At 39.4% G+C, this 20,747-nt stretch overlaps 1 protein-coding gene across 1 annotated transcript in view; it reads right to left on the bottom strand.

The window, feature by feature from the left end:
* KCNQ5 (potassium voltage-gated channel, KQT-like subfamily, member 5) overlaps positions 1 to 20,747 on the bottom strand; it is a 65,219-nt gene that overhangs the window by 17,658 nt on the left and 26,814 nt on the right. Inside the window, exons 4-8 of the mRNA XM_010018449.1 lie at positions 19,805 to 19,915; positions 18,011 to 18,106; positions 14,680 to 14,774; positions 13,111 to 13,137; positions 4,547 to 4,767 (exon numbers count right to left, since the gene is read on the bottom strand). Of these exons, the coding sequence (XP_010016751.1) occupies positions 4,547 to 4,767; positions 13,111 to 13,137; positions 14,680 to 14,774; positions 18,011 to 18,106; positions 19,805 to 19,915 (550 nt within the window). The remainder of the gene's footprint in view (positions 1 to 4,546; positions 4,768 to 13,110; positions 13,138 to 14,679; positions 14,775 to 18,010; positions 18,107 to 19,804; positions 19,916 to 20,747) is intronic.

Genomic DNA, 20,747 nt, shown 5'->3' with positions numbered 1-20,747 from the left:
TTCTCCAGTGCTGAACATTTCTGATGTTTTATTCAAAAAGCCACACTGTGTCTCTAGGTTACAGTAAAGGCACAATAACTCATGCAGAGGCTTAGAAGCATGGGATGGTAGAAAACAAGTATAATAGGTCATTTTTGCCGCTCACTGAGAACTGCATCCACAACGTAAAATGAGTTCATTATTTCAGCTGTCGTGGTGCAAGATTGAAGCACGATTTAAGCAGAAAAGGTTCTGTTCCTCAGAAAAGGCAAGCAATAAAAAACCAAGGCAGGAACACCAGTGTCTGAAAAGGAGAGATTTTGTGAGGTGAGTCTCTGTGGCTGGATCTACACTACATATAATGAGGCAGGGGCACAGTGCCTTAAGCAATGATATGAGATCACCAGCAGTATTTAATTGCTTGCACAGACTCTGTCATGGGTTTGACCCCTGCCAGTGGATATTCTCATATGCTAAAGGCAGTTCTTCATGGGCAGTTCAGCTGCAGTTTCCCTGGTTTTGGTGCAGGGACACAAGCTGTATTGCATGAGGAGGCTTTGGGGACAGGAGTGGCTCCTGGCTCACTTTGTGTACAGGCAAGAGGGTGGCTGTGTGAAGCCACCCTGCGTGAAGCATCTTCACCTGTGTGACATGGCAACCCTGTGGGGCAGGCTCTCGCATGAGTCTATACAATTCTTGTATCCTTGTGTGCTTTAAGATTCACTGTTTACTATTCTTGGTTGGTGAAGATTTCCCTTTGATCTGCTTGGTCCTGATAATTCCGTTTTAGACTGATAACAAGGATTGGAAATAAAACATCCTGGCACCTTTGTAATTTGTGCAACAAGAATTCTGGCATTTGTGAGCCGTATGTCACCAAAGACTGGACATGTATTTAAAATAAAATTATATAAGTCCTGGTTTTCAATTTCACTCCCCTGCACTGTTGTTAAGTGCTCTAGAGAGCATCTGCAGCCATACGACCAAGGACCTCTCCAGCCATCAAATGTCTCTCAGGTTTGGATTCCATTCGCAAGTGCACATATGTAGCTGAAATAATTGTTGCTGTTGCCAGGCCCACCTTGACAGTAGCAATAAATGGTTTATAGGCAGTTTCAGAGGACTGTTGCTACCCATAAATAAAGCCATTTGTGGAACAGTTTTGGTCATATTGTTCTAAGGCTGCTGTGCCAAAATCCTTCTGGGAGATACCTGTGGCCAGCTTAAGTGTTTTGCTTGCAGCCAAGAAGCTCTCCTTCTGCAGTGGGGTAGTGTTAGTAAGCTTTTGTTACTGGGTAGCCTAAGAGGAAGGCTACTACATTTTCAATCATGTTAGCCTCTAAGCTGCCTCCGTAAGCTTCTGTCTGGATTAGAAACCTCCCTTTACAGGCCAGTTTCTAATTGCTAATGTTCAGTTTTTCCAGCAGTCTTTTTCTGATGGCTTTGGCCCAGATTCCAACCATGTCCTTTATCAGAACTCAGTCAGCCCTGCAAAGTCGCTGTGTTGACTGTCTGTGCCTCTGATCATCCTTGGATGCCAGCAATTTCTCTGCCTTTCTGAGCCTTCTACTTCTATAATTGTTTCTTTGCTTTATTTTTGCATAGAGTCCAGTGCATCTCACAGAGGAGGAACTCATAGGAAGGAGTTCCTCCTCTGCCTGTGCTAATGGAAGATCACTTACAACCCCAAATCTCATACAGTGAAATAAAAATCAAGCATCTGAGCGTCTTCTCTTTTGGAAGGGGAAGTTCTTAGTGAGACTTCATTATTTTTTCATTAGATCACTGATACAAGGTTTTGACACTGTACTGGGTACCCAGTAGTATATTGCCACTATCCAAAAGGTCTATTGCAAGTGTAATCTTTTTTCCCCATGAAAATGCTACAGAAACATAAGAATCGCCAGAAGGACCAGCTATTCGAGGGTATTTTTTTTGCCCAGACTTTCATCCAGAAAGGGTCAGTTTCTAGTCTGGCTTGAAGATCAGTCCACCAAAACAATTAAAGCTTTGGCCAGAGAATTCCTCAAGGAGGAAACTGGAAGACCTGAAAACTGAGAGATATTAATAAAATGCTGCAAATTCTGTATTTTCATCCAGTGAAAAGTGCAAGATGTTCTAAACTAAATATGTCATCTCCAGATCCTTTTTATTGAGCTGCCAAATGCAGAAAGAATATCAAACTACGAAACTGGTAAAACACACACACAAAAAAAAAGAAATCAAGGTTGGTAGTGCCTGACTTTTCCTGCAGTGGATGGGTAAGACAGCAGGGAGCTGCCTCTCAGCAGTGAGCACACTGGACATCTGTCTGATGGTACCACTCCTAGAAGTAGCTGGACTAGGTCCCAGAGTGGAAACTTGGCATTTGCCTAAAAGCTGGAGACAATGGAAGCTGTTCCTTCTGCCACGGATGAGAAATTGGTCATATCTGTTGGCTCCAGTTCATAAGGGTGGAAGAGTAGCTGGAAACCACTGACCAGGAAACAGGCTGCGCTCGCCCTGAGGAGCGGGAAGATCTTTCAGGGTTCGTGCACAGCAATGAACACTCTGTTGTTGTTATTATCTTTGATCTACAGATATACCCAAGGTGCCATTTATGCCCTCTTTTCCATGAAAGGGAGAAAATAAAAAGGAACATGATCTCGTGCAGATCATCACTATTAATGACAATATGTGCAGGCCAAAACAGAGGACAGGCTGAGGAAATGTTTCTGTGACAAATGGGCTGATGAAAAACTAAACGGATGCTTGAGTGAGGTGCGGGCTGCACGGCTGGAGCAGAACTGAGCTACTGATACCCCGGGAGTGTGCTCAACAAATTACTCTCTTCTTAGGTCACTTCCAGGCACAGTGCAAGTTACGGGGGTTTAACCTATGAAATCACTTCTGATGCGGTTTTGGGGAGATACCTGTGCTATGTAAGTGCTTACACAGGAAGCCTAAATTTAGACAGGGTGTTTCGACCCCACTCTGATACCTAGAGCATTTCTCACTTCCCACTGTGGAGCAAATGGCCTTGTCCCAACTCCATATCAGCGCGAGACCCAGGCCGGCATCACAGAGCCCCTGTGCTGCAGCTGCTGCGGGACATAAGCCAGGACCTGTGCCACAGAACTGAGCGAGGAATGGTGAGCAACCTGGAGAGCAGCCTGGTGGCTAATACACCCCAGTAGCTCACTGTAACCCAGCCAAAGTCAGGATTTGTGCATCTGAGAGGTCTCCGCAGGGGAGGGCCAGCCTGGAATGATGACCTTAGCAAACACTGTTGGGTTGTCTTGTTTGTCCTCCAGGAAATGTTTATTTACCCAGGCTTTTCCTGAAGAGATGTGTTGCGTAGGATGTCCTCAGCTGAAGGATGGGGCATTTCAGTTCAATGGGTATTTTGCAAAGTACATGTCTGTAATACTACATGTTCTTTAAAAGGAAGCAGACACCAAAATTGCACTTCTGCCTAATTAGTTTTACCACAGTTGTTGTATATATCATGCATGATTGCCACAATAGAAAGAGTTTAAAGTCGTGTCTGTTCACTTGGATCAAATTATTTAAGTGATACCTTTCCTGTACAGTCAGGGTCACTGCCTCCTGTTATAAATGACCAGTTTATTCCCCTTATTTTGTACCTGGAGGTCCCACAAGAAAGAAAAAATCACTCGTAAGTTGGGAAAAGTTGGGACAGTGGTACCCCCAGAGCTGTGTGAGTGCACCTTTCAGTGCAGGACCTGTCCCTTATAGGGGTCAGGCTCATCTGGAACTCTTGGCTCCTGCCTGTCGTGGAACTTTGACTGAACACTGGCTAGTTTAATGCAAGAGAGGATCTTAGCTATTGAACAAAGAGCAGAGATGGGCAGCATGGGAGGCAGTGGGCAGGAAAGACTATGCTCTTGCCTGCTGCATGCTCAGCGAGCCATTTTCACAAAGATCCACTTCTTCACATGTTAGGAGCCCTTCCTACCTTTAAAATACCCTTTAGAAAGCAATATATAAAGCAATAATGCTTGTTGTACTTGCTGAAGACACCTGCCTTACTGAACAGGATACATCTCCATGCGTAAAACTTAATGCACCCAGTATATATTGCTTGGTGGCAGATGATTGTATCCCCAGTGCAAATAAAAGGGCACTTTCCAGCTCCTCAGCAAGCTCCCCCGCCTAAGGGGGCTAGTGCTGTACAAGGGATGCTCTCTGCTGGCACAGGCACAGCCAGTGCAGTGCTGGCCGTGGTGCAGAGGCAGCAGGTTTGGGCAGCAGCTGCACCCAGTGGTGGGAGAGGGGCTGTGACAGCAGAGCTGCTGCAGCCAAATCTGTGGGATGCTTTTATTTACTGCAGTTTTCAGTAGTGACTCCTTTTCCACCCATTGCTCCCTATGCACCACTGACACAAGAGTGAATAATCCCAATGGCACGCTCTTTGAAGAAGGCTATGGCTTTCTTGTGTCTCTGCCCTCAGACAGAAATTCTTTCTGCTTTACAAAAACGTGTTGTGTTCACAGTGCAGGTGTGCAAGAGCATCAGCAGGCTGGGAGCAGCGTGCAATGGCAAATGGGGCATGAAAACCTCCTACCGTCGACCACGGGTTTGGGTTGCGAGCTCTTCAATCGTAATGAGGGCCTGAAGCGGGTTCGGTCGTTGAAGCTCCAGCTCTTCTGGACTTTGGTTGGGCTGCCCTCGGTGGCAATGTCGGCACTTGGTGACCTGCGATCTCCAACTGAAGACTGCCTGTTCTTAATACTCTGACCTCGTGGGCTGGCCATCCGGACCCGCTCCTTAAAACTTAGCTTTTGACTGTGAAGGAGAGAAATATATTTTATTTCCTGGTTCCTTCACTCCATTTCTTTTTTCTATCGCATGATAATTGAAAATAATTTCTAAAATTTCTCAATAGTACAAATCTGTTTCTTACACACTTTTATTTTCGTTGAATAAATTTCATTTGGAAACGAAACTGATTTGATGTAATTGTTTTTTGATAGAGGTATTTTCAATGGCAGTCTATCTTACAGTACAGAATAACCTTATAAATGAAATTAACGAATAGAAACAAATTTCATCCAATTTTTATAGATTAATCTCAAGATCTTTTATTTCTATTCCTTGAATTTTAAATAGGTTTATTTCCATCTTAGCCCAGCTCAGTGCATTTCTGGCCATGTCTTCAGATAAAAAAGAACAAATTCTATTACTGCATGCCATGTAGTATTGTTTAGGCGGTTTTTAAGCAGGCAAAAATGTTGCTAGTATGTTCATGCTTTTTCAAGATGTGGCACGTCCAACATTTCATATGCATCGTTAGTCATCTCCCATATCCAGAATTCCTTGTTGCAGCACTTGGACGAGACAAAACCACTATTAACAAAACAGCCATTTTTGTGATGACCGATTAATGGAAGTGTAACGATACAATGTGTGCTCACTAAAGTCATTGCAGGGAATTAAGGTGGGAGCTGACTGCCTGCAGGTGATATTGGACAGGCACTTTAGGACAGGTACAGGAGCCCAGACAAGCTCATGATTGTGACTGCTGGCTCAGTGGTGGCCCTGTGGTCTCACAGCTGGCCAATTCTAAGATGGGTTTTTTCCCCTCCTGTCGATATGTAGATTATCTACTTCCTAGTGCTTAGATTACCTTTGTTCATGTTCAAACATATCTAATGAACATCCTGTGATCACCATGACTATCTGTTTATGCTTTTTCATCATTTAACATTTTTGCCTTTGTTTGTCTCTTCCTGTAGCAGAAGGCTCAAAGGGGAAACAGAAAGGAAGTCTGATAGCAAGGTTTGGAAATACTGTTTTATCTATAACATTAAGTTCAATCACCTGTACAAGGGAATGGTTGTCTTGATTAGTGGTCCTGTTCTTGCAAGGGGAGAGATGATGGGAGCAATGCAGTAGCTGCTTATGGTATGGTGTTCATAGAATCACAGAATGGTTTGGGTTGGAAGAGACCTTAAATATCATCTAGTGCCAACGCCTCTTGCCATGCGGGGGGGCACACCTTCTGCTAGAGCACGTTGCTGGGTCTTGCAGTCCTATTGGTCTGTCACAGGCTTTGAGGGTGCTTTTAAAATACATATAGCAAAGACTGTCTACCTTCAAATTATAATTGTACTTGAAATTAAGACACTTTCTAGTACTCCCAAAGCCTTTGCATTTAACTTCAGCATGTTCATAAGATGTTTTCAACAGAAATGAATTCTGCAGCTAATTAACTAATGCTAACGTGGACTATGTGGTTCTTAGATATTTAGCCTACTATTAACACTCTGCAAATCCAGTGTTAATACATAATTATATGAAATGGAAAGTAGTTATAAACATCTGTGGCTGTGAAATGTTGAGATAATCAGGTATCTTTGTCCATGCACAGCACAGCATAGCATAGCATTTCGTTCTGAGTACAAACATCACTGAGAGCATAAAGGATGCAGTTTGTAGCAGGCAAAGCACATGCTGGGAAGCTTATAATGAGATAATTTTCAAGAATGCCAAAAAGTGAGCACATCAATAGAAAGATTATTAGATAAATGTATTTCTATATGGCATGTTGAATCGCTTGAAAGAATACCTTTACTATAGTTTCTGAATGTAATCCCCTTATTTCCTTGACCAAAGTAAGCAGTTGTTGAAATAAACACATGATGGTACTGGAAATGTTATCTATTTCCACTGCAAATTGTTACCCGGACCTGCAGCACTGTGTGCTGTTGCATATGCAATATGAAAGACCCACAGAACCTACTATTTGAAAGAAAAGTGACTTCTAAAATTTAATTTTCGATACAAACTACAATTCAAGACTGAATTACATTTCAGCTCAGCAATCTTTTGCATTGTACAACTTAATGAAAATATAGCTGTAAAATATTTATTAACCACATTATTGCATTGTCATACCATACAGCATGAGCAACAGAATCAAAATGGACTTTTTTTATTATAGATATTATTCCTAGGCATGTGTCCCTTGTGCTTTTTATTTTTTTTTAACTCCTCTTATGGCTCAAAATGTATTTAATATTGAAGCATGAAATCAGATTTTTTTTTTTTCTTTCACATATCTTAGAGTAAAAAAGTTTCTGGACAGCTCTCTTCCTGATGCACTAATTAAAATGAAAGGAAAATCGGTAAAAGAGTCATAAAACCGATCAGCATAGACTGTATTTTTTATAATCCCATTAACTGCAAAATAAAAATGAAAATAAAAAAAATGAAAAAAAGCACACGTGTTGTTTAATTTGTACAAATGAAAGCAATGGCTGCTTTTAAATGATTTGTACACATGGTTATTTCACTTATAAAAGCTGAATGGTACACAATGGCTACTTAACCTGAATATCTTTAGTTCTCCCAATCAAAGCAATGAGGCAATGGTGAAAGGAAGAGTAGACACTTCATCTGTACTAGAGATATTTTTCAAAAGTGCGACACTGAGAATGAAAATATTAATTTAAAATGCAGACCTCATACTCGAAAATAAAAACAATCTGCTTTGTAGCAATGGCAATATAATGGCATGCCAAGGGTCCATGCGGAGGATGCTGCACCGTGAAGAGAAACACAGCCCCTGAGGGAAGTGTGGTTTGGAAACTCTATTTTGCATCTTGAGAGTTTCTCCAGACACTAGTCATAGCAGTTCTTCGCTTCTTGGATCCCTGTTCCTATTTTGAGACTGGTGGGAAATGTTCCTGAAGTCACTGGGTCCTGCTCAGTGCAGGCACGAATTGTGTAACTTGCAGCAGTGGAGAATTCATGCCTGGGAGAAGAAAGATGCTGACCAACGCTTTCATGGGGCTCTTCTATATGTGATAAATAACAGATCATGAAGGAATAACTGGTGTTAGAGATACACCAGAATGGAGATAATCTTGTGCCCTTTCAAGCATCTCTGGGTATTCTGCACTCGAATCAGTAGCCACTGAAGACTTTAGGACCTCTTACACTGATTTAATACTGGTTGGATTAGCACTCTCCAGTGCTGTGCTAAAAATCCTTCACCTCTTGCAGGATGTAGCCCATTATATTTTCCTCTCTCCCTTTTTCTCCTCTCTTTTTATATAATATCCAAGGGAAATCCCTTGAATTAATGTAACCTGACAATGGCCATTGGAAATGTAAGTACTGCCAAGCTTTAAGTTGAATGTTGGTCCAAAAGGCAAAAAAACTGTGAGAGAGAATCAGGAAAATGAAATTACAGAAGTTCCTGAATCAATCCTAAATGACAAGGACCTGAGAGAACCACAGCTGCCTCCAGTCATCTCCACATTTCTTTAGACGTGTCTGTCCATCATTTCTTGTACTAAGGTTTGATGTGAAAAAAGCGAGTGACTTTTCTCTATTTGTTTGCCTTCTGGAAGGTCGGATCTTACCACTCATTCCTCCTGTCAGTACATGCATGAACCGTTCACTTCGCTGGGACAGCAAAGGGCTTTCTAGTTCTTATTCCTTCTTTTAAAAAATTTTGTCTTGTCCATCAGTGATTTATGAAGAGGTGTTTATGGACACTAGAGGTCACTGTAGCTTCACTGCAGAGGCAACGAACCCTTCTCCGCTGGACCAAATAACAAGAATTGCTAAGATTTTGTTGTAATTGGTAAATGCCTACAAACCTTTGCTTTTCTCTCCTGTACTCACAGCTCTGTCTGTCTTCCATGGACCATCTTGCTACAATTTTCGGTTATCTGAGCATCTCTTTTCCTCCCCTCTCCTATTTCCCTTCCTACCTTCCTGCATTTCTGGTCAAATTCATCTTCTGCTCTGCTTCAGCCTCAGACCTGCAGTGCTACTGCTTGCTGCTAGCCACAATTTGCAATTTGTTCTTCAGCTTTTTGTAGTGAGCCGGTTGGTGGAAATGGGAGGAGGAAGAAATCGGAATGAATCAAAAGTAACTGGAGGGTCTGAGGGTAAGGGAGAATGCTCCAAATTTCGAGTTGAGACAGAAGCTAAAACCTTCACAAAATATCACCCACAGCAAGCAGCAAGCAAACGTACATGCCCATTTTTGGCAGTTAATTTCCAATAAATACAGATGTTGATTCTTACCAAGCCTACAGATGCCTTTACTGAAATTAAGATAATTTGAACAAATGCAAATGAAAAGGATAGTACAGTGAGACCTGAAGTTTAAACGTTCAAGACTTCTCCACCAGGCTCATGATAAGACCATGAACCCAAGAAATGTAGTGTTATATCTCATACCTTCAATGAGTAATAAGAATTTCAAGGCCATAATGTCAATTTCAAGGCCATAAAGTTCAAATGTAAAAAAAATAAATAATAAAATTTCAGGGGGTTTGTTTACTTTTTCGTTTTTCAAAACAGTTTCCAGATGAAGAGAAACTGTTTTTTTAATCTCCATTTTCTATCACCAGAATGTACTTCTATTATCTTTTAAATTATTTTTAAAAAGTAAGAAAGTGTAATAAGCATGAGTTACAAACCAGTGGTTTCTTCTCATAAGATCCATCCATCTAAAAATTACCAGTTTTGGTAAGAGACACAATTTCCACAGAATTCAGCTGAAGCAGATGGTTGATTTCACATGCATTCCTCTACCTTCCAGCACAGGATGCAGGCACAGCTTCCACAGGCTGCGTCCAAGGGGATTCTTCTCAACAACAGTTGCACATTTTGACTTGGTATTGCCTAGCTTGTTACAGTTTTAAATTCCCCACTAATTATTAGATGGAGAACTCAACTGCCACAGTTATAAAAATCCTCTTGGACTTGGGGAAATGTCTTTACCCAAATGTTCAACCTCAGTTTTAGATCTCTGCGGGGTAATGCATTCCAAAAGTTCAAGTCTCAGGCAGAGAAAGGGAACTGGGCTTCAGCAAATGGCAGCGTGCTGTGCACTGCAATTGTCCAACCGGATGAGTTTTAAAGAGCTGGTATTATTGCCATTGTATTAATGTCATTGCAGGCAACAAGCAACAAGGGAATTACAAGCACTTAAAAATAAATAAATTAAGACACCTCCTTTGGAGAAGTAAGGAACTTGAAAGCACTAAGGAGGGAAAGTAAATGAATCATGCACCTGATATTAGTTTGCATTCTCAAACATCATGTGAATAGGCAGGATGCTGAATACCTATGTTTCCGAGGGGTGTACATCCTGAAGAACTTCTCTTTATTACTACAAAGCTTACTAGGAGCGAGGGGAGATAGAGGACCATGTTACTAAGCATTCCACTGCCAGGTAAGGGGTTAGGCTTTCCACCTCAAGTTAGATTCTGCATCACTGGCATTTTCTTTTTTGTATGGTGCATGCAGAGTGTTTACATTAAATCTACTTTCAGAAACAGATATAGTATAGGAAGGAGGTGGAGAGAATTACGGAGTACAATTTACTTCTTTTCCTCAGAGCAGGGATGAGTTTTTCCCTGAAGCTCCTACACTGGTGAAACTCCTTATTGAACCAGAGAGCTGTCTTAATAGGGAATTCATATTCAGGCTTGCTAGTTACATTAGACGGGTGATGTTCACCCTTTGCAGACACCCAATGCATGTCCTACACACAGCTTAACACTGCTCATGCTCTCAGGATGTTGTAAGATTCATCAGTCTTGATCAAGTTTCCTGCACAGGAAGAATTTCAGCCACATTGTATAGTTAAACAGAAATAACATTATTAGCATTCAGTGTGTGCATTTGTAGATACCAAGAATTTAACATACAGGCTTTTTAAAATAACTCAGAGATCTCTAGAACTGATTTATAGAAATATCTTATTTACAGTGTGGATACACCAGAGAGGTTATCTACCATTACTTTTGATAAATGATTAATTAGAATACTCGTTCTGAGTAACACAACATACATATTTTTCTTAAAATCAATATGAAGCTACAGCCTCCTAAGCACAGCTCTCTCAACTCAAACGCACAGCAACATTTAGTTACCTAATGAAAGACTGTAGCAAAATGTATACGTGGCAAAATGTAAAAATCCATTTCTGTAAGTGTAAAAGTCATTTTGGTAGAAAAGAAAATAAGTAATTTTCACCTAAAGTAAATAAAAGTTTTTCTCTACTGTTGTTAGAATAGAGTACAGATCAAAGAACATATTCAGAAAGCAAATCAATGCACTACTTGTGCAAACACATCTTCATTTAAAGAGTGAAACAAGAAGCAGCTTAGTTCACATAGCATCCCATGCAAGTCAATCAGCATTGAGGTAAGAAAGAAGTTAAAATACTCGAGAACAGTCTTCTCAAAGTACATTGCAGCAGTTCACATTTACATTTTTACTGCAAAAGACCACATACACCACATGTATATTCAGTGATACAAACATATAGCAATATATCAGACAATAAATAGCCACTGATTTAAAAGGCACTGGGTGGTCCATGCGATTTTTATTGTAGACCAGGATCTCAGGATTTAACTAGTTCAATTTTATACCTACACTAATTTGCAACAGTGCACAGCTTAGTTGAGAGTTTCTGAAAGACACATATCTTCCATTCAGTGAAAATACAGTGAAAAAAATCTGGCTAAATCATTGACTACTTTCAAAGCCACAACAGTTATCACTAATATGGAGCACGTAATATAGTTCTGACAGCTGTTTTGGTTTTTTGTTCTTTTGTTTGCGTATAGTATCTACTTATAGTGAACAAATTTGTCTCTTTAAGTGCTTGCAGGTATGACTGGGAATAACCTCTCCCTTCTGCACAAATCACTGTTTTGGAGGTGTTCTCATTTACTGCCAACTTTAGTCTCACCTTTAAAAAAGCTGAAGTCAATTTTAAATGTTGCTGTTGAAAGAGTAGGAAATACTTTTGGTGAGTGCAAAAAGTTTGGATCAGGCTGTAATAATTTAAGATCAATACGTTGCTAGCAAGCCTATGGAGATAATGTATATGAAAAGTCACAGAACTGACAGAGCAGGCGAAGTGCTCATGAGGGACATCTCAGAGCAGCTCCAGTCCCCTTGAGTTACAGTGACATTAACAACAGTTATGTGCACATCAGGGAAAAGGATGGAGTCAGGCGCCAGAGGAGCAATCTGGAAAGTGGAACAGAACACGGGTAACTGATGTGAAGACTTTCCACCCTTGAGTGAATAACCCAGAAGAGTTTGTGAACTACAGTACAACTCAGGGGCAGATGTATTTTGGGGGCTGATGTGTCACTGCCAGGTTTTTTTTTGGCTTTTCATTGTTTTCTACTTAGAGGTAAACTCCACTGTTCTCTGATTTGCTGATACTGCAGTGCTGGCTGTCAAACGCCTGCTGACTCCCATTGCTAATGAGTTTCACACGTAGCGTAATTTCTCTTGTAGCCACTGAGTCCTTTCCTGTCCCTAAGGATTCAGGCTACAAGTACAGCAAAAAGCAGCATTTCCTTTTACTGCCTTAGGACATGCATTTCCAGGGCTTACCAGTAAGGATAGCCCTGCTGAGGCTTTTCTCTGTGTGCTATAGGCAGCTGGTCCTCAGCTAGCATCCAGGCTGGTGGAAACCCCACCTACCCTCCTGGCCCAGGGTGCTATGCCAGACTGTCTCCTCCATGTGAGAGTGCGAACCCTGCAGCTGGGAGGACATGAGCCCCTGCAGTGGTGCTTTTCCCCTACCCACCGTGCCCCAAAACACTCTTTAGGAGCGAATGGCAGGATGCTCCTGCAGGGCAGCACAGACCCTTGCTGAGGAGATACCCAACCGGCTCCACTGGGGGATCCTGCCCCTGCGATAAAGGGCTGGTGGGCTTGTTCACAAAGCCAAATTCAGCTATATACCTCTAACTTCCAGTGGAAGTTACAGGTTCCTGGAAACCACAACCATTGATTTTATGGCATAAGCCGGGCTCATGTCCTTGTCCAGGAGCTGGGTCTAAGGAGGCTGCTCCACTCACTACGCTGCCACTGTTTGAACTGAGCTCCCCCTTAAAGTTAAAACGTGTCTAGAAACACAAAAATTTGCCTAATTTTTCTATACAAAAGCTGTGAGAAAGCAGCAAATTTCAGTAGCATTAGTCTATTGGTATGAGTTTAAAAAAACAGTTTTGTGATTAAAATCGGTTAACAGTTACAGTTCATTGAACCTACTGTACAGAACCTGAGTCATCTAAAAGCCATTAAGAAGCAGCGATTTCACAGGTGAAAGAAATAAAAGAAACTACAAACCTGCTAGAAGCTTCCCCTTGTTCTTTTCTTCAGGTCAGGGTGTGGGAGGGAAAAACATACTTGTTATGCAGATAGTAATCACATTACTTACTTAAAGATGATGTTAGATATATGGTAAACATAAATGGATATGTTAGTGTACAACACACACATTACATTGCAACCACAAAAACATTCAGGCAAGACTCGTAACTACAATGCTTCTGAAAAAGAAACTTTTCAGTTGTTTTAACACATGCATGTAACATGCTTAGTACATACCACTGCAGACTGAGTTGGCAAAGCACTTAGGCAAAATGCATTGCTGACACATATTTAACAGAAAGCTGTAGGCTCTTATTAGAGAAAGCTATCTCTGGTAAATAAAAAGGTTTAATTTTAGGATAGCACAGCAATACGCTTATTTAAAATAACAAGTGGATGCACTTTTGAGGGACAGTCATATTTTAGAGTATTTTAGGAGGGACACAGGTTCGTTATTTATGTGATTTTATATCCATCAATTTATACCAATGTTGCCTTCAACCTGTTTGTATATTTGTCAAAAATCAATATTCCATTTTTAATCTAAAAGCTCCTTTTAGTTTGGAGCATTTTAGGATTACAGTTATGGTAATGGATTACTTACGGCTCTGTTCTTGTCAACTCTTTGAAATTCAAAGATCAGCTTTGGGTACCCAGCCAAACCTCTTTTTGGCTGAGCTTTTTGGCACACGATTACCTTTTTACTGTCATGTGGATGTTCATCACCCAGCTTTGAGAGAAACCACTAATTCTCTTGCACTGTCTGCAATAACAACAGTTAGGATGCTTATCAGAGCTTTCCCATAAGACTCTTAGCGCTCTCCTTTTTGATCTTTATCAAGTGTCTTTTACTTCCTGATTTGTGCCCCCTATTGAATCAGCCAACTTACAATCTTCTGGTAAATCTTTTACTGAATTATTGAAGAGTCTTGGGCTGCCAGTGCTCTGTGAATTCTCACCCAAACTAGGACATCAAATATTTCCTGTCTGCCAAACTGCGACATCAGGTCTTTTTAGTCATCTTCCACTGCCTGTGTGGGTAACTGAGAATATAATTCACCCTAAGGAAATACTGAATATATCAGAAGTTATGATGAAGAGGATCAAATTCCCCAGTGCATTCACCTGCAGAATAGCACAAAGCTCTCTGCCCTTGGCAAGGCAGATCTGTAACTATCATCGCCTTTATACGGAGGCACAGACAGAAAAATAGCATTAAATCAAGGAACAAGCTCTGTGTTAAACTTAATATTTTCCTCCTTAGAGAGAATCTGGAACTAGGTGAAACCTTAACCTTGATATATGAATGGGTTGGGGGGAAAATGTTTATAATGCCTGTGCTCAGGAATATTTCTTCAATAAATGGCAATGATTTGTATTTGTCCCACTGTGCTAGGCTCCTAGACAATATTGACCTGATTTGTTAGTTGAGATTTCTAATAAGAAGGCTTAAGAAGACAAAACAAGATGAAACAGACAAATAGTAATTATCTATAAGCTCGAACAGACATTGAGAACAGCACCAGCTGCCATATTTGTACCTACTTTGTAGGGCTGCAGGTATGCAAGGCCTTCAAATGAGGCTTCCAGGTAGCAATGGAAACCGATTTCTCATCAGCCGCATAACTACGCCATACACACTACGTGCAGGATATACGGTAAAAAAGAAAAAAACAAGGCAAGAGGGAGCAGGGAATGAAACAAAAAATTGAAAAGCAGATTAGTAACCAATACAAGTCATGGCTTTCTTTTGTCATTCATAGCACTGATACATGCCTGAGGGGAGGAAGAATACTTTCATAATATCGCCAGGTGGCTGTCAGGTTTGTTCGGCTGGTGTCGGTAGAATAAAACCGCCAAGAAGCCTGGTGTGGGGAAACAATAGAAAAGCACAAAGGAACCAAGAACATGAAGTGACAATGCCACCGCACTGGTTATGGAGAGAGGGCATTTTTCTCAGACTGGGATGTGCTCTATTAGGTGGATTAAGGAAATACCATTAAAAACCTACCAAAACTTCTGTGAATAACAGTACATGTTACATGGTGAAAGAAAGAAGAGTTACTGGCTTCGTGGAAGCACCAGGAGATATTCAGCACATAGATGTGCTTGAAAAAGCATTGCAGTGATTTATTTGTGACAAGTCCACAGGGGACACCCACACAAACTTGCAGTCTGAGGTAAAGAAAGTGCCATAAAACATTTTGTAAATTACAATTAAAACCAGACAAAAAGCATTTAGAAGAAAAGAGAAGTGTTCTCTGTGGTTTGAAACACTGCTAAATGTTTAAGAACACAAAATAAATCATTTCGAAGGAGAGTGATCAAAGTATAGAATTGAAAATGCATTCACTGTTCAGATTTGTAACTGCATGTAGATGGTAAGACAGATTCTTGGTTCTGGAAACTGGAACAAGTTCCTTGATGTTAGCATAACTATATTAATTTGTACTAACTGAGTATCTGCGCTTCCTGTATATTGTCATCTATTAAATGTCATCCCTGTGTTTTTCTACTGCACGTCTCCCAGAAACACATCTAGTCTTCATCTACAGGTGGAGAACCTGTCACTTTGTAAATTGATCCACATTCTCATTGTCAAAGACCTCTGCATTATTTTAAATCCAAAATTCTTTGGTTTGGCTTACAGCCAGAGATAGTTCTTGTGTTTCTGTCCTGTAGGTTCCAGTACTTCCTCTCTGGACTTTTATGTTCAAATAATATTCACACTGAATATTTCTTACAAGCTAAAGAAATTGAGAAAAGTATGTCCATATGAAACATTTTTGTTTTCTATAGTAATACCTTAGCTATTTTAAAGTCAGGTAAAGACTCTGGCAGACTGTATCTATGGCAACAGAGGAGTTAGCACAGACTAATTCTACAGAGTTAACTGATTAGAAAATAGATGTTATCCTGATAAGCTATAGCACACTGATTTCCATGGCAGTTCACTACCAATATCCACAACAGACAATTGAAAAAAGTCTGGACACAGTTACAGTACACAATGATATGTAGTTCACACACATTCTGCATTTATGAACATGAAATTTTCCCCCCCCCCCCCCCCCCCCCCAAGTGTTTTCTTTACTTTGTTCAATTTTCCAGTCTCATTTACAAACTTTAGATGCTGAGCTGATACGTAGCATGTTAGTACAAGCATCACCATACACAGTGGTAATATCAGCTGCCTTCTCCTTGTTACCTTTCTGGTTTTGTGTCTAAGGACTGTAATAAACCAGCTGGAGCAACATACTGGTAACTTGTATGAAGCTCTTGACCCTTCTTTCCTACTCTTCCTTCTCTGTGTTTCTCATCCTTCATCAAATCCTTCTCAGAGACACTAATACTGGGATAGACATCTCTTGTAATACACTGATTTCATTGTTTCTAGATCAAGGTTTGTATTTTGGTGTATTAAGACTTTTGGTAAGAATCATTCCACCCTGTACAGTCACTCAGATCATCCTTGGGTTCATTCGTGTGTGCCTGCCCTCACCTCTCCTGTTCTGACAGGTCTTGTGCCATTGTCAAATATCTCCATCAGCAATTTTATATTATTTTCCAGGTTACTGAAAATGCTGAACATGAAAATGAACATGTAAATGCTGAAGAGCCTTCATCATGTGATCCCACCACAAATGTCTTCTCCTTGCAATGATTTTGCCCATTGAGAGTCACTTTCTGAAATCAGTCAGCTAGCTGCTCTTAATCTATTTAGCATGCTGTCTAACTAGTATTTTGGTTGAACTGTCATACAATAATAAGAAGAGCTACATCAAAAACCTAAATCTATTCTGTTTCCTCTGGCAACCAAACTTGGAAGAAGTAGATTAGAATATATGTTAGAAAATATCGCAGATCTTCATTCTACAGTACAATAGATACAAAAGAAGTGGCTTTATATTTATTATTCTAATAAAAATTTGATCTCAAATATTTAGTATTTAATAATAGTTGTACAGTAATAATGGAAAACATTTATTAACTTAAAGAATGTGCTTCAAAGATGGCCTGGCATCTACCCTGAACTTATCATGGAATTCTAGCATATTCATAGAATCATGCTCAGCTTCTTTATTTGGATTTATTATTTCAGATTTAAAACAAAAACAGAACAGCATAAATGGCACACAGAAACCACTTGGGATCCCAAGAAAATAAACGAGGCCACTGTAAGATTATTTCCCTCCTTTTTTTCTCAGTGCACCAAGTAGAGTGAAGGTTGGTGCAAAATCATTCTTTAAAGGATGTTCTCAATTTTAACTAGGACTGTAAGTTATGGAAACCCCAATCAAAGCAGCTGTTCAACATATATGTCACTTTTGCTTAAAAAAAAAGTAATCTTTCTCAGTTTTTGATCTGTCAGTATTGGAGCCGAAACCACCTCATACAATTTCAGACAATTTGGAATTGCTAGCACCTACATTTCCGGCTTTAGAATTGATTAATAGTGAAAGCAATTCTCTGGGCAGGATGCTTTTTATTTTCACCAAGTATATAACTCATTGGAGCACTCTAAACCCTGCAGTAGATGAAAAGTAGCTTAATACAGGCAAGAGTGTTGTGTTGTCAGTTGGGTTATTTAGGGATCAATTCTATTTTTCCAAGGAATTCACTAACTGCAGGCATGCAGTTGACATGCTTGACTTTGCTTCTTCAGCGTGGATAGAAGAACTCAAAAACCATTCATATAAATGCTATATAAGTAATTATGACAACACACTGCAATCACTGAAAGAACTTATTTCATGAAACAAACCAATCTGTTAAACATTATTTCCACAAAACTTTCAAAATTAAAATAATAAAATTTGCTCCAATATGTACTTTAAATCACTTACTATTATATTTTCACTAATTTCTTATTTACCTGAATTAGACTGGCAGCTGGATTCCTTCTTTTCTCAAAGTGTTTCTGACGATGCTGTTCCTGCACTTTTAAAGCAAATCCTGAGCCAAGGATACCCTGCAATACAATATGCCATTTATCATTATCTAGGTAGTTTTTCAAATAAATATACATAATCAACTATAAAGATTTAGTGAAGATTTTATGCCATGTAATTGCTTCAGATAACATGTTTATGACAGTATATGACAGTATAAGGTTTATATACATACATATATAAAATCTAGCAGGAACATTCAGAGGAACTTAAGTCAGGAAGAAGAAATGTCCAGCTGCCAGATATGCCAGATATACATGGACCTCAAAGTCCATATCTGCAGTACTTAATAACTTTTGATTATATCAAAGTTAGAAAAGGCCTTGCTTAACAGATTAAGACCATTTCTTCCCACTTTCTCATCCAGATAATCCCATTGCTTATTCTATAAACTATTAAAAAAAGATGATGATGAAACCTCTCCCCTTTTACCTTTGAATAAGTAAGATAAATTTGACTCCTACTGAACAGACCCAAATACTGAGAATGTTTCTCTCCTTGGCTTGCAAGTAGTATACTATTTCTGCTGGACATGTCTGCATTTAAGGAAGAATATTTGCATTTGATTCTTAGTCAGGGTAAAATAATATTAGAGATGCACAAGATTCACACATATCTCTTGTTTTACAGACAGATTCAACAAAAAAGTGTTTATGAGAAAAATGAGTATCTGTACATAGATATGACATGAGGATCAAAAGTTCTGGCATCTCTAATACGTAAGGTTATTAATATTTCACATGTTCATTGTATTTCTGCTAAGACTAACTTTCTTGGTGGTGGTAATTAAGTGACAAAAGGAATTAATTACAGTAGCTGCCATTAAATGTTAAAGATTCACAAACAGGTAATTTACTATAATTATTATGCATTATAATATGCCAAAGATACTGAAATATTCTTTGTACTTAGAGTAAGAAAAAAATGTAGTACCCTAGATGATTCAATGCTGTTGGCAAATGCAGACTCTTAATCTTAGTTTGTTTATATGGTTGAAAACAAACCTATTATTATAACATGCATGTTTTATAGTGATCTGTAGATAATGAATCTGAGTATTAAAATATTGACTGTCTGCATATGTTGCAATAGATGCAATACAACAAAATAAAATGTCACTTCTGATTTCATGCTTATTCAATAGTAATTTAAGAAAGGAAATTCTCCCACAAATATGAAAAGTTATATCTGAAGCTGCACTATATTTTATTCATTAGATGATTCCCATTTCCATTAAAGTCTCTTGAAAGTTGGTAAAAGCAATGTAAACATACTGTCATGTTTATTTACAATCATTCACAGAAAATTATAGCTGCATTTTTACATTCAATGACATAAACTTTGGTTGATCTAATGCCTTCTACTACTCTCTGTCGGTAGCCTGAACATGGTCCTACAAGAAAACCTATTATAAATATCTCACTTCTTTTTTTTTAAATAGAATCAAATTCAGAAGAACATATCAGCTGATTTTTTTTCAAGAATCTGAAAGAAAAACAGTAATATATAAGCCACAATTTGTAACAAAAGACAGGAATTTCAACCTTATGCAATAGTATGTGACCTAATTTAGTATTATTTTCCAGTTTTGTACATGTGAAAGAAAGTCCTCAAACCCCAAGTATGTTCTTCATACAGAGAGCTTCCTTCAGCCTTTTGTATCATAAATGACTCTATAAGTTCTATTACCTTTTTACAAATTTTACAGGCATACTCACAGCAGGTAGTGCAAAGAAAGAAATGCCAAGCAGAGCAAATCCTGCAGAAAGCAACCTTCCAAGCCAAGTAAGGGGAGTTTTGTCTCCGTAGCCAATGGTTGTCAATGTGATCTGAAATTAACGAACACTGTGGTTTACCAGAAGTCACTGAGAAATTAGTTGAAGATATTTACATTGCATGAAACAGCATTTCCACTAAATAATCCAGAACACATGAAATATACAGTTGTTTCTAAAAGAAAACCAAACATAAATAAATTAATACAATTTTCTAGAAAAAATACTGTTTATGACTGAATGAAATGGAGATAAATAATAAATGTGAGAAAAATACCTAAATAATCACAGAATCATAGAATGGTTTGGGTTAGAAGGCACCTTACAGATCATCTAGTTCCAACCCCCTGCTATGGGCAGGGACACCTTCCACTAGACCAGTTTGCTTAAAGCTCCATGCAACCTGGCCTTGAATGCTTGCAGGGATGGGGCAGCCACAGCTTCTCTGGGCAACCTGTGCCAGTGTCTCATGAATTTCTTCCAAATACCTCATCTAAATCTACCCTCTTTCAGTTTAAAGCTGTTCCCCCTTGTCCTCTCACTACATGCCCTTGTCAAAAGTGCCTCCCCAGATGTCTTGTAGGCCCCTTTAGGTACTGGAAGGCTGTTACAAGGTCTCCCTGGAGCCTTCTCCAGGCTGAACAACCCCAAACCTCTCAACCTGTCTCTGTAGCAGAGGTGCTCCAGCCCTCTGATCATCTTTGTGGCCTCCTCTGGACTTGCTCAAAGAGGTCCATATAATAAGCAATAAATAAGTTTAAGAAATAAAAACCCAGAAGGCCTAGGATCTCAAAAATTGAGGCAAATGCTGGGAAATTTGCCAAGTTGGGCAGAAAATAGGTGATATTTTCTATGGATGTAAAAGCGTTCCTCCTATTTTCTGTAG

Source organism: Nestor notabilis, unplaced genomic scaffold (genome assembly GCF_000696875.1).
Source record: "Nestor notabilis isolate BGI_N333 unplaced genomic scaffold, ASM69687v1 scaffold1217, whole genome shotgun sequence".
Classification (NCBI taxonomy): Eukaryota; Metazoa; Chordata; class Aves; order Psittaciformes; family Psittacidae; genus Nestor; species Nestor notabilis.
The sequence above is the reverse complement of the archived record's forward strand: the minus strand, read 5'-3'. Positions and strand labels throughout refer to the sequence as shown.